A 15,079-nucleotide genomic window follows, 5' to 3' on the forward strand; every position below is an offset into this window, starting at 1 on the left:
AAATTATAAAATAAAAAAATATATACATATTATATTTATATAATTATTTTATATATAAATTTTTATTTTTTTTTAACTTTTTAAAATAAATAAAATTTAAAATAGAAATTTTTTAGCAATAATTTAATAATTTTAAAATTAGATATAATAAAGAAAATATTTTATAATCAAAATAAGAGCTTAGTTGTATCTATAATTTAGTGTTTTATTTAGAGTTAAATTAAGAAAATTTAAAAGTTTCTGGCAAAATAATAAATAAATTCTATATAAATAATATAATCTTATGTTGAAAATAAAAATCATAATTTTTTAAAATAATGTATAATAAAGAACTAAATTTAATAAATTAAAGAAATAAACACGGATATATAAGAACTTTATTAGAAACAAATAGAGAAAAAGAGTTTTAATAAATTAAATAGAATTTAAAAAATAAATAATAAGAAAAATGATTTCCTGTGAATAAATAAATATAAAATATAACATCTGAAATAAATTATAAATATTCATAATTAATAGTTAATATATAAGATATTTTAAATAATGTTTATATTACATATACATATAGTATATTATTTATAATTTTTTTTTTTTTCTGAATTTTTTTTTAATACAAAAAAGGAATTTATAAAAATATATTTTATTATATTTATATATAAAAAAATAAATTAATTTTAATAAATAAAGATTTTTTTTGTTAAAAAACTAAAGTTTTTTTACACTATATTTGTCCTCATTTTTTCTTTTAAGTTTTCTTTAATCTTGCTTTTTTTGTTCAAACAAAATTTAAATTTTAATCTTATATACCATAAAGGAGTTATTATTTTCCTAATAAATTGATTTATTTTATTTTTATGTGGTAAATGTAACTGATTAATTTAATAAAAATAAAATAATTTATTTTAAAATATTGTTCATATTATGAAATTCAATTTTTCTTTTGAATTATACTAATCCATCAAAATATTATATTTAAAAAATAATTAAGTTGATATTTATTTTTCTAAATTATAGAACATTTTTTTTTTTTTAAATATAAAAAATATAATTTTTATAAATAAAAATAATATGAGTTTAATCTTATATAAAAAAGATGATGAAAATAATAATTTTTTATACAAAAATAAAAACATTTAGTTATTAATCTTTTATTTAAGATTATTTAATAAAAAATTTTAAAAATACTCAGTTATTTTCTTATAAATAATATTAAAATATATCACTTAATGTTATAAACATTTAAACCTATTAATTTTATTTATTTATATTAACAAGTCTATTTCCTTAAGCTAGAAATAAATTCTCAACAATTTTTCTCACACAATCAGTTTATTCAAAAAACTCACACATATTTAAGCTCATAAGTTTATATTATTATTTCTTTTCTTTTAAAAACTAAATAAACTCACTTATAGGTCTACTCAACTAAAAATAAATAAAAAAATGTTTTTATTTTTTATTAAATTTATAATTATTATATATATATTAAATATTATAATATTTATATATATATATTTTTAAATAAAAGTAAAATTAATAACGCCGTTTAAAAAAATACTATTGCAAAATCTTAATTTTTCCAAATAAAAACAATATCTCTTCTATGGATTAATCCTTTATATACATTATTTTCTCCAGTAATAGGTACAGAGGAGATTTTCCATTTATTCATCATAGTATCAAAGCAATTATAAGTAGAATCATTATAATTAAAGCTTAGGACATGTTAATTACTATTAACTTATTTGGAAATACTTTAAATTTATAAATCATAAGAATTATTATATGAATCATTATTAAAATCTTAAGTAAGATTTCTAACCAAAAACAGTAAAATATCTTTATAAGTTAGAATTCCTACAACTAATTAACTCTCATTATCAATTACTAAAATCCTATGTATTTTTTATTCTATCATTTTTGTACATGCTTCTTATAAAGGAGCTTCCAAATTTACTGTTATTAATTTTTTATATTCATATTTCTATTATATATAAATTATATATATTAATATATAACTAAAGTATAATTTATATATATATATATATATATATTTATTTGTATATATATTTTTTATTTTTTTATAAAATAATACTTCTTAATTTAAAACTCTTAGCCATCCTCTAACATTTAATTTTTAAAGATCTTTTAAAAGAGTTTATTTATGATTTTCTGTAAATTAATATTATTCAGCTTAAAAAATTTATTCATTCATTATTGATTAACTTTGATTTCTATTAAAATTTAAATTATTTATTTCTTGTTCTTCTTCGACTTCATTATTAATGTTTTTGCAAAAAACCATATCACCTTCATCATTTATTTCTTTTTTTTTATGAAATATATTTATTTTATTTTATTATAAATATTTTTAATAAAACAATCATCTTCTTGGAAAATTTTAAATTCTTATAATTTATTAAAATCTTAAAATTATGCTTAATTTTCATTAACTTTTTTATAATTTATTAAAAATGTTTTTTTTATGTATTATTATTTATTTACATTAATTTTGTTCTAAAACTACATTTTTATAACCTTTTAATATAATATTAACAATATCTGAATATGTGATAATTCCATCAAATTATGCAGTATCTTAATTCCAAATTAAAGCCTCTTCAAAATCATTTTTAACAACTAAATTTATAGCTTCTAAACATGAAAAATTCTTATCAATAACAACTACCTTTTATTTTGATAGGATAAAAATTAACAAATCAAGTGTTAATTAAAAAAAAAGAAAAAAAAAAATTTAATAAATTAAAAAATATTTCAAAAATACTTTTAAATATTTATTTAAAAGCTTACTTAAGAATTCTTTGGTAAACAATCATATACTTTATTTTCATTAAGAAATGCATGAATAGAATTTCTATACGATTCCTATTTTTTTATATAATTTTTTTTATTTATTTAAATTATTTTAATAATTTTGAAACGTTTAACGATTCTTCTTTACTTTAAATAAGTGATGCCATTTTATTATTATTATATTACATCTATTTATTAATAAATATTTAGTTTTCTTTTATTAATTTATTTTTGTTTTTTATTATTTTTAATTATTGTTTTTATATATTTTTTTTTAAGATTTAATAAATAAAAATAAATTAAAAACTTTTTATTTAATTTTTTAAATTATATTTACTTTAAGTTAATTACTTAATTCAATTTAAATTTTTAAAAGTTAGCGTATTTATATATTTTTTTCGTAAAAATAATAATAAATATTATATTTAATATATATTAATTTGCTTTAATTTTTAATAAATTTAATTCAATTTAGTATATTGTATATATAAATTTTTCTTTTTTAAAAAATCATTCAAAAAAATTCTAATAATGTATATATAATTTTTTTAAAAATAATAATAAAAAATTATTATGTAAAAAAAAATAATAAAACAAAGAACTTATTATAATAAATGATGATAAAATACAAAATAAAAAAAGTGTTATAGAACAAAAAACTAAAAAAAAATATGTTCTAAATAAAATAAAATATCCAAATGTTTTAAAGAAATATAAAAAAAATATATTTTTGAAATTAATAAAATAAAATTAAAAAATAAAAATAAAATAAAAATTGAAAGAAAAATATTAATAAATAATTAAAATACTAATAAATAATTAAAATACTAATAAATAATTAAAATAAAATTAATAATATTATTTATTAAAATATAAATAAAAAATGACAGAATTCAAATAAAATATTTTTAATATAGAAATTAATAAATATATTATAAGAAAAAAATATATAAAAATATAATAAAGTATAAAATAATATAAAATAAAATAAATTGTAATAAAATTAAAAAATAAAAATATTATCATTATTATTTCATATCATGTTATATCATGTCATTTCTTTTTTTTATATTTTCTAAATTATACTTGTATTAACAAAAGTATTATTTAATATCCTCTAAAATCTATCATTGAATCCTTTTATGCTTCTTACACTCGAACAATAAGAAGAAAACGAAATAATATTTTAAATTAAAAATAAATCTATTATTAGAACTGTTAAATAACAATAATACCATTTTTAATCATATTCATAATTAATAATACTACACTATTTATAAATAAAAAAAATAAAGAATATCAAAAAAATGGCTAAAAAAAACAATTTAGAAACTATGTATCTATAACACTTTAAGAAATTATATTTTTCAATAATTTTTCTTACAAATCCTTTAACAAATACACACATTAAAATTAAAATACCAGTTATAAAATATCCAAACTTAAATTAATAAAAACAAATTAGTATAAATAAACATTATTTAAAATAAATAAGTAGAGCTCTAATTACTGAGTTTCTTTAATTGCTTTATAACATATATATTTCTAAAAATTCGTTCGCAATAAGTGTAAAATATGTTTTCTAGTCATAATTATAATAATAAGGATTTATAGTAATTTAAGTTAGTATAGATTGTTACGCGAGAAAATCTTCTAATCCTATCATGTTTGCTTCAGTTCTAATAGGATTAATTTAAGTTTAATTGTCATATTTTCTTTTATTTCTTAGTGTTGTTCTAATAATATTACTATTTGTTTTCTATTTTACTAATGTTGCTTATTATTTTATTTATTAGCTTGTTTATTAGTTTATTTATTAGTTTATTTATTAGTTTATTTGTTAGTTTATTTAATTTACTTTTTACCTTTGCCTTTTATTTACTTTACTTCCAACTTGCAGTACAACCTAATTATCTACATTTATTATTTAAGATTTTGCTACTTTAGGTTTAAATTATGCTTCTCCCATATTATTTGACCTATTATCTAAAAAATAACAAATTATACACGCTATGAATATATATATAGTAATCACTAGATATACTTTAAATATCTACTTACTAATAACACTAGTTTCTTTATGTGTTTCTTTATGCGTTTCTATATAGATTTCTTAATGCGTTTCTTCATGTGTTTCTTCTTAATGTGTTTCTTAATGTGTTTCTTCAAGCGTTTCTTCAAGCGTTTCTTTATGCGTTTCTTCATGCGTTTCTTCATGTGTTTCTTTATGTATTTGTTATTCTTATACTTATACTTATTTTTTCTCACATTTACCATCATCATTTAAAATAAGTTCGTTTTCACACTCCAAGCATTTATTTGCTTCTGTGCATTTTTTGCATGTAACATGGCAAGGATCACATCTATTATTCATCGAATTTTTAAAATTTTTTTTAGAACATTCTGTTTTACATTAATTTTATTCAAAATAAGTATTTCCAGAGCAAACAACTTCTTTAATGCAGAGTCTATTAGATAAATAAAATTCCTAAAAACATTCTGTACATTCATTAGATTATCTACAATTTAAACAATTAGAAGGACATGGTTAACAAATTCCATTAGAATCTGGAAAAGTTTATTAATCACATTCTTATTTACATTATTTATTTTAGTTTAAAAAATAATTCTATACACAAGATTAACATTTATCCTTTTCTATACATGCCTTACAATTTAAGTCGCATAATTCACATTTCGAAGTACTTATTTCCAAATACCTACCTTCAACACAAGTATCACATGTATTAGAATTCGAACAAGAGTTACAAGAGGGATCACATTATTAGCAAATTTTATTTACATCCAGATATTATTTACTATCACAATTATCAGCACATTTCTTAGTTTATAAAAGAACCTAATGATTATTGCATGTAACGCATTAATTGTCAACTATTCCGTCTTCACAGGTTTAACAATTATCATTACATTTTTCACATAAACCACTCTTTGTATTAACATAATAACCAACATTACATTAATCACACGAAATTGCATTTGAACAAGTAAGACAAGTCGCATTACATGGTTAACATTTCCTTTAATCATCTCCATATGTATTATGTTAATCTTATTAACAATTATTAACGCATTTATTGTCTTAAGTTAGATAATAAAATTAATCGCATTCTGTACATTAATTAGAAGGATTATCATCGCAAATTTTGCAATTAACAGTAGTGCACGGATTGCAATATTTAGTAACAGAATCCAAATACATACCGTCAGCACATGTAGAACATGAACTTCGATCAACACATGTTAAACATGTTAGTTCACATGGTTAACATGTTTTAGTAATATCCGGATATTCGTTCGGTAAACATGAATCTGCGCAAGTTTCGTTTGTTTGTAAATATTAAGGCTCATAACAAGTAAGACAGCTAGTTTTTGAATATAAACAAGTTTTGCAATTTGGATCACATAATAATTCGCATAATTTTCTTACTCTATTTAAGAAAGAACCATAATTGTAATTAATACAGGAAGTTCCATTTTTACATGTAGCACAGGATATGTTACATTCTTAACAGATTTTAGAAGAATTCAGATAATAGCCTGGATAGCATTCCGTGACGCTATTTTTTTTCCAGTTATTGCAAATATAAAGGAGATGAGCAGGACAGACATTTAGTTTTATCAGTACCATCTTCACAAGTAGCGCATGAATTATCGCATTCTTCACGTAACAAAGTACTAGTATTTAAAAATTTGCCATCTGCACAAGATTTACAAGAAATCGCATCTTTACATGTAAGACATATAATATTGCAATTCATACATTTATGCATATTAACTACACTAGTATCTAAATATTAATTACTATCACAAACTTCAACACATGTCGAGTCTTTTGTTTACAAAAAAATAGTTGGATCACAAGAAGTACATATTTCTATAGAATTATTTTCATAAGTTTTACAATTAATGTTACATTTTCCACTTAAACTATTTTTATAATAACCTTTATCACATTTAGTGCAAGAAGTTCCATTAGTACAAGATATGCATCCTTTCATACATTTAGTACATATTCTATCGCTATTATTTAGCTTAAAAGTTCCTTCTGGACAAGCTACACATTTATCACCTTCTAAAATTTCATTAATATTACATTAAATGCATTTTAGATTACTATTTATATACTCATTATCTCTACAAAGTATGTTTTAAACACTTTACATCTAGAGATATTAATCATTATGATTTTCATCATCCACTATTAAAACTTGTCCTTTTAAAAATAACTATCTGTACATACTTTTATTTATAGGAAGTGTGTAATATTTATTTTTTTAATCTACTCTTTAGATTACTCGAACTCTATTTAAAGCTGAATCATAAGATATATCATACACAATATTTCCGAAAATAATAACCGATTTATAAGTCAAAATATCATAATAATTTCCAAATTTAATTGGCGAACTATCATCTGTCATATATACTTGCGTAAAAGTAAACAAATCGTAAAATTACCATGCTCCATTGTTTCCTAAGCAAATTATTTTCTTCCCAATTCCAAAATCCAAAATATCAGAAAAGTAAAATTAATATGAGTTGACTAATACTTTTAAATTTAAATTAACAGTATCTCTAGAATAGTTAAATTAAGCCAAACCTATTTAATTCTTAGATTATTTATAAAGGACAATATCATTATCAATTTCAATAAAACACAATTCTTTAGAAAATTAAGACATAATATATTATTTCCCTTTATAAATCATAATATTATTATTTTTATCATTACTGTGGAAAGCAGCAATTTAGTCATTAAAACAATATTTTGACACATCATTTATTTAATTTTTTGGAATCGGGACTTAATTACAATTATCATCAAAAAAAGGAATTGGATAAAATGCATAATATTGAGCATTGAATATTAAATTTTAACTTTTCATAACATGTATTGAATAATATTTTTATGTATATTTATTAGATAAATTAAAGGATTTTGAGGTTGAAATTGTGTATTTACTATTATTATTCAAATCATTAATGTTTATTAAGTCTATAACTTAGTAATCAGCATTTTAATGGTTTATTAAAAATAATTTGGGACGACCCATTTTAATTTCAATTAAATAGATAGTTTTAAATATTAATTCATTAATTCCATCTAGAATTATTTACTTTATTATATATCCATCGGCATTTAATTTACAGTAATAGTAATTTTCTTCAGTATTTTACAAGATTGGTTTTATTATTATGGCAGATTGTTCTACAATTTCTATCCAATATTAATATATTTTAAGTGGATATTTAAATGTATTTATTTTTTAAATTATAAAAAAATAAAAAAATAATAATAATAATATTAATTTTTTATTCTTCATTTATATTTTTTAATTTATTCTTTTATTTTTTATTTTTATAAAATAAGATTTTATTTAATATTAATTATTAAAATAAAAGTAGAAAACACATTTATAATTAATTATTTTTCTAAGAAAAGTTTTTTTTCTAATATATATGTTAATTAATATATAATATTAAATAAAAATTTAATAATAGATAAAAAAATCATGTTTATAAATTTGATAATATAATCATTATTATTTTGTTATATATATTGATTTATTTATATTAAATTTTTGAGTAATAACTTACAATATAATAATAATATCTATTTTTATATCTTTTAGTAAATTATTTTAATAATTCAGTATATTATAATATAATAAAAAATAAAAAAAATTTATTTTTAAAAATATTTTTAATTTATTTAAATTTTTTTAATAAATATATTATTAAATATAATATATATATATATATATATATATTTATTTATTTTTTAAATTATAAAATTTTTTATTTAAAATATTATTTAATTTAATTAATTTTATTTATTAAAAAATTTTAATATTTTAAAGACATAAATAAAAATTAGAAGAAGGTATAAATTTTTATTCAAAAAATAAAACATTTATAAAATTTTTAAATAATTTAGGTAAATTAAAAAATAGATTTATAATTAATAAAAGTTAACATTTAAATTAATATTAAATAAATTTAATAAAAAAAAATATAATTAATCATGAATATGTAAAAAAATTAAAAATAAAGAAGAACATTATCAAATTAAATATATTATAAAAAAAATATTAAATAAGTAAAAATATTATATTTAAAATAAAATATAAATTTTAAATTCAAAATAATAATAATTTATTTTTTATTAAAAAAATATTTTATATACATGAAAATAATTAAAAAGATATTTTAATATAAAAAATTTTAAATATATTAAATATAAAATTATATTTTATAAAAAAAAAAAATTAATTAGAAATTACATATGAAATTAATATTTATATATTTATTTATTATAATAAAATAAAATTATACTATTAATTAAAAATATATCTTCTTTATAAATATAATATATAGAAGAAAAAAAATATAGTATATTAATACTATTAAGAATTTAAAATTTTATTTTAAAAATAATCATATATAATATTTCTTAAAAATTAATAAAATTAAATTTAATAAAGATTATAGAAAAGATATATATTTATTATAAATTAAATATAATAAAAATTATTTTATTATTAATTTTTATAATAAATATTATTATTATTATTATTATTATTATTATTATTATTATTATTATTTTTTATTTTTTTATTATATTTTTATATTATTTTTTTTTTATTTATTTTTATATTTTTTTTTTATATATTTTATATTTTATTTATTTACAATTTTATTTATTAATATAATTTATAATTTTATTCGCATTGATTTTTTTTATATTTATATTATTTTTTTTTTATTGTTTTAAATTTTTATTTTATATAATATCATTTATTTTATTTTTTAAATTTTAAAAATAATGTTTACAAAATATTTATTAATTTTTTATTTTTATTTTATTTTAATATTTAAATTTTCTTTTCAATATCCATTTTTTTTTTTTTTAAATACTTCATTTAATTTTTTTTTTTCTGCATTCATTTTTATTTATTTTATATTTTTATTTGTTTAATTTTTAATATTATAATTTTTTTAAAAAAATCATTACAATTATTAGTTTTTTTTTTTATAAAAATTTTATAAATTGTTTTTTTTTAAAAAAAAAATTAATTCATATATAAATTAAATTAAATATAAATTAAAATCCATTATTTATATTTAATATAAAATTTTTGATTTTTTATAAAAATAATAAATAAATAATCTAATTTATAAATATTAACATTGAATTTATATAATTAACTTAAAATAAATTAAAATTTAAATAGATAAATACAAATATTTTTTTAGTTTTATTAATTAAACATTAAAAAAATATTAAACAATAAATAAATATAATAAAAAACAAATTTAAATTAATAAAAGAAAATATAAAATTTATTTATAAATAGATTTTATATAATAATAATAAGCCAACTTTGTTAAATATTTAAAAATATAAAAATAAATAAAAATTTTCAAATAAAAAAAGGAATTGTATAGAAGTTCTATTCACTTATAGATAAATAAAAATAAAGTATATAATTGTTTACCAAAGAACTCTTACGTTATTTTTTAAATAAATATTTATAAGTATTTTAGAAACATTTTTTAATTTATTAATTTTTTTCATTAAATAATAAATTTTAATATAGTGTATGTAAAAGATATCCTTTATCACTTGTATACATAATCTTAAAATTTAAAAGTAATATAATTTAAGATATTTCGGTATATTGCCAAACTATAATATATATTAAAATATTCATTCCAAATAAATAATTTTTATTATAAAATTAATTTTATAAAGTCTATATTAAAATTTAAATTTTGTTTGAAAATAAAAAAAAACAAGACTAAAGAAAAGTTATAAAAAAATAATGATATCATAAACATTGTAATAACAACTTTAGTTTTTTAACAAACAAGCAAAAGTTATTTATTAAAATAAATATGTTTTTTTAAATAAATAATTATAAAATATATTTTATAAATTCTTTCTATTTTAATATAAAAATATAATATATTAAAAGCAGAGAAGAAATAATTTTTTTCATTCTTTACTTTATTATTTTTACTTAAATAATTCAGTTACATCAACTAAATTAAACATTTATGCATTTAAAGATTATTCATATAATTTTTAAAAGAAATAATTACTTTAATTTTAAGATAATTAAATACTTACAATTTACATATATTTTGTTATTTATTCTTTTGTATATTTTTAATATTTTCTAACGTCTCCAATTAATTATAATTAATACATAAAGATATCTCCATTTTTATTGAAAATCTAAATTATTTTTTTATTTTATTTTTAAAGTTTATTATTATATCATAATTACTTCAAAAAGTTATTATGCTTATTAATTAGTAAATATTTTAAGTTTTCCAATTGCAAATTAAAGCCTGCTTTTTGCAATTAAATTGTTTACATTCATGCTTGGATTATATATAATAATGTCTTATGTATTATCTTCTACTAAATATCTTGCTAAAAGTACTGATTATTCTTAATTAAGGTTAAAATGTTCACTTAATAATAATTAATAATAAAAAATAAATATCAAAAAATGTTATTTTATTTTAATATTTTTTTTATATGTAATAATATTATTCATAAAGTAATATTATGTTATGATTATTATTTAAAAAAAAATATTTTTTTTATAAAAATAAGTATTTTTTAAAAAATATATTTTATTTTATTACTTTTAAAATTTATTTATAAGGTTTTACATTGTTATTTTAAGTTTTTTCTTATTTTTATTTTTTTAAGATCAATCAAAATATGTATTAAATACATTTTTAATTTTATTTCGCCTTATTTTTGATTGAGTTTTTATTAAAATAAATTCAGAAAAAATAAATTATAAATAATTTATTCTATATATACATATAATTTAAACTTAATTTAAAATATCTTATATTATGATTCTCTATTACGAATGTTTATAATTTATTTCATATATAATATTTTATATTTATTTATTCAGGAAATTATTTTTCTTATTATTTCTTTTTAAATTCTATTTAATTTTATAAAGCTCTATTTGTCTATTTATTTCTTATAAAGTCCTTATATATGTGTTGTTCCTTTAATTTATTAATATTTAATTATTTATTTATATTTTACTTAAAAAAACTGTAATTTTTATCATCATATTCTGATTAAATTATTTATATAGAATTCATTTATTATTTTTTTGTTATTATTTTACCTGGAATATTTAAATTTTCTTAAGGAATCTTCATCAAGCATAAAATTTTAGAAATTTCAAAATTCCAATTTTGATTATAGAATAATTACTAAATTGTTCATTATATATATTGTGTATTAATAAAAAATTCAATTAATAATAAAAAAGGCAAAAATAAATAAGATATATGTTTTATTTTTATTAATTGAGTTTAATAATAAAAAATAAATTTTTTATATGAAAATATCATAAAAATATAAAATATTTAATAATATATATATATATATATATATATATATATATTATTTTAAAAATAAATAAAATTAAAAATATAATTTATTTTTATTAAAAATAACCCAAAATTATTTAATATTAAGTATTATTCAAAACTGATAAAAAAGCTTAAACATTATTTTTTCACTATTATAAAATATATGTATTAAACAATTTTTTCTATGTTTTATATATATATAAAGAAAAATTGCTAATAATTTATTATTTTATATATATAATAATTTATTATATAAATTAATAATTATTTTCTTTCATTATTATAAATATAATTTTTTATTTTTTTATTGTTTTTAATATTGATTTTTTTTATTAAATCTTTTTAAAAAAAAAATCCTAAATTAAAATTAAGATGCTGCACTAATTTAATATATATCATATCTAAATAAATCAAAGATATCCTACAATATGCCAATCAAATTTATAAAATTATCTAGATTTATATTTTATTCCTTTATTTAATTTTTATGTAAAGATATTCTTCATATAAATAAAATTTTAATTCTGTAAAAATATAAACAATATTTTTTAATATTATATATAATATTTTTTCAAGTAAAATATATTTTTTTTAATGGCATATTTAATGATTATATATATAGTCTTAAAAAATAAAAAATTATTCTTTTTGGCATTAAAATTAAATACCACAAACAAAAAATTTAAAAAATAGATCTATAATATGTTTTTTTATGATTTGACATATAGATTTTTTGTATTTTTTTTAATAGTAGTATAAAACTAAAAATGATTACAGGCAGTGTTATACTAGAATTTTTATATTTATTTTAAAATTCCAATAGTCCAATAGCATTTAATTTAATTTATAAAAATAAATAAATTGATTTAATTTATTTAAATATATTAACTTTTTTAATTTATTAAAATTTATTATGTTTTTTAATGCAATAATTTATAATTAAAATTTTAATCAATAATAATTATGAAATATAATAAAAAATCTTATATTATTAAATTAATGATAAATATATAATAATCACAATAATTATTGTATTGAAAAATATTTAATATATATACATAATTTATAAAATATATTTAATACATTTTCATGTATAATTATTAAATAAAATAAATAATTTATAATAATTACGTTTATCTTTTATATTTTCTATTAAAATTAATATTTTAAAGGATTTAAAAGCAATAAACATAGAAACAAATAAATATTTATAGAATTATTTTAACTTGAAAAATTCATGTAAGAAAAAATTTTAACAGCTATTAATTATTAAATCTATTTAAAATTGGAATAAGAACTTAAAATATAATTTAAACATCTAATAAAATTTTTAATAAATTATTTGATATATTCGATATCATGAAAAAAAAAATAATATTTAAATTAATATATTATATAAAATAATTATTTTTTCCTTTTTTACAAAATATCTAAAAATTAATAAATTATTATAATATTAAATTTATATTTGTAGTATATTAAATTTAGACTTTAATAAATATATATATATATATTAAAAAAATTATATTTTAAAAATAGTTTTATTTAATGAAGTTTTATATGATGATAAATAATACAACATTAAATTTTTAAATTTATATTTAACTAGATTTATATTATAAAGTTTTATTTAATTTTTTTTTAATAAATTCTAATATATATTGATGCAATATTAATGTTAATTTTGTTTCATAATAGTATATTTTTAATTTGTCTATAAAAATAAAAATAGTAAAAATTTAATTTATTTCTTTTAATATTTTAAGACTTTTTTTTTATTAAATAAAAAATATATAATAAAATATATATATTAATATTAATATTATCATTTCTTTTAATTTATAATTTATTAAATTAGTTTTTTTTTGCAATAATCTTACGATTAAAAGCAATATAATTTTTTCTAAAATTAATAATTCATAAAGAATTTATTAATTATAAATTTTTACCATTTTTCATATTTTAAATCTACAATAGCAATATTTAAGACAAAACATAAAAACTTATAAATTTAATTAATATATTATTAAAAAAATTTTCATAAAATAATATATGATAATAAATAATTAATAAATAAATTTATTTTATAAAATAATAAAATTAAACTATATTTATAATTTTTTAATATAAATAATATTTAAAATTTATTATATAAAGAAATTAAAAAATTAAAAAAAATGATTAATAAAAAGTTAGTATTATTACTATTTTTATAATTGATTATAATTCAAAATGATAATCTATTAAAATATCCACTATAAATATATAAATTTTGGATCGAAATTTAAGAACTATCTGCTGTAATAATAAGACCAATATTGGAAAATACTAAAGAATATTACTATTTATGTTATTTAGATAATTAAGGTTATATAACAAAATAAATAATATTGGACGGAATTAAAGATACAATATTTTAAAGTACCTATTTAATTGAAACAAAGTAAGGCCGTCAAAAATTATTTTTAATAAACCCTATATATCATGTTTACTAAGTAATAGATATTATAGATATTAATTCTATGAGTAACAATAGTAAATACAAAATGCCCAATCCATAATAATTATCTCTATCAAACATATATACTATGGATTCGAAATCAATTAATATTATAAAAAGTTAAAATATAATATTCAATTATCAATATTATGCATTTTAAAAAATGATTTTTTTGATGATAATTGTGAATAAGTCCCGATTTCCTAAAATCATGTACGTAATATATCACGATTTTGTTTTACAAATAAAATTGTTGTTTTCCATAGTACTGATGGACGCCCTCGGGATTATGATTTATAAGGGAAAAAATACATTATGTCA

General features: G+C 14.7%; 1 protein-coding gene across 1 annotated transcript, besides 36 other annotated features; it reads right to left on the minus strand. All coding sequences in view use genetic code 6, as the record gives it.

The window, feature by feature from the left end:
* The first annotated feature begins 1,024 nt into the window (after nt 1-1,024).
* Nucleotides 1,025-1,070: a microsatellite.
* Nucleotides 1,071-1,224: 154 nt separating this feature from the next.
* Nucleotides 1,225-6,910, minus strand: IMG5_111830 (zinc finger lsd1 subclass family protein, putative; the record flags this gene model as incomplete). Its single annotated transcript, XM_004034799.1, has 11 exons — nt 1,225-1,425; nt 1,542-1,984; nt 2,096-2,172; nt 2,506-2,689; nt 2,812-2,886; nt 2,950-3,002; nt 4,050-4,084; nt 4,680-4,793; nt 4,872-6,200; nt 6,301-6,712; nt 6,782-6,910. Coding segments are annotated over 11 exons (2,853 nt in total), but the record flags the coding sequence as incomplete, so codon positions are not given.
* Nucleotides 1,458-1,513: a microsatellite.
* Nucleotides 1,989-2,070: a microsatellite.
* Nucleotides 2,318-2,374: a microsatellite.
* Nucleotides 2,888-2,929: a microsatellite.
* Nucleotides 3,030-3,084: a microsatellite.
* Nucleotides 3,548-3,588: a microsatellite.
* Nucleotides 3,548-3,614: a microsatellite.
* Nucleotides 3,556-3,663: a microsatellite.
* Nucleotides 3,598-3,660: a microsatellite.
* Nucleotides 3,609-3,661: a microsatellite.
* Nucleotides 3,755-3,797: a microsatellite.
* Nucleotides 4,592-4,666: a microsatellite.
* Nucleotides 4,887-5,044: a microsatellite.
* Nucleotides 4,889-5,017: a microsatellite.
* A 1,236-nt stretch (nt 6,911-8,146) lies between the features above and the next one.
* Nucleotides 8,147-8,196: a microsatellite.
* A 372-nt stretch (nt 8,197-8,568) lies between these two features.
* Nucleotides 8,569-8,609: a microsatellite.
* A 731-nt stretch (nt 8,610-9,340) lies between these two features.
* Nucleotides 9,341-9,409: a microsatellite.
* Nucleotides 9,343-9,412: a microsatellite.
* Nucleotides 9,369-9,474: a microsatellite.
* Nucleotides 9,373-9,530: a microsatellite.
* Nucleotides 9,412-9,529: a microsatellite.
* Nucleotides 9,439-9,514: a microsatellite.
* Nucleotides 9,486-9,564: a microsatellite.
* Nucleotides 9,523-9,565: a microsatellite.
* A 153-nt stretch (nt 9,566-9,718) lies between these two features.
* Nucleotides 9,719-9,777: a microsatellite.
* A 7-nt stretch (nt 9,778-9,784) lies between these two features.
* Nucleotides 9,785-9,823: a microsatellite.
* Nucleotides 9,824-9,908: 85 nt separating this feature from the next.
* Nucleotides 9,909-9,947: a microsatellite.
* A 156-nt stretch (nt 9,948-10,103) lies between these two features.
* Nucleotides 10,104-10,141: a microsatellite.
* Nucleotides 10,136-10,183: a microsatellite.
* A 1,251-nt stretch (nt 10,184-11,434) lies between these two features.
* Nucleotides 11,435-11,496: a microsatellite.
* Nucleotides 11,497-12,241: 745 nt separating this feature from the next.
* Nucleotides 12,242-12,290: a microsatellite.
* Nucleotides 12,259-12,290: a microsatellite.
* A 191-nt stretch (nt 12,291-12,481) lies between these two features.
* Nucleotides 12,482-12,527: a microsatellite.
* Nucleotides 12,528-13,096: 569 nt separating this feature from the next.
* Nucleotides 13,097-13,183: a microsatellite.
* Nucleotides 13,184-14,365: 1,182 nt separating this feature from the next.
* Nucleotides 14,366-14,414: a microsatellite.
* Nucleotides 14,415-15,079: the final 665 nt, after the last annotated feature.

This window comes from Ichthyophthirius multifiliis, assembly GCF_000220395.1.
Source record: "Ichthyophthirius multifiliis unplaced genomic scaffold scaff_1120509250914, whole genome shotgun sequence".
NCBI classification, from domain to species: Eukaryota; Ciliophora; class Oligohymenophorea; order Hymenostomatida; genus Ichthyophthirius; species Ichthyophthirius multifiliis.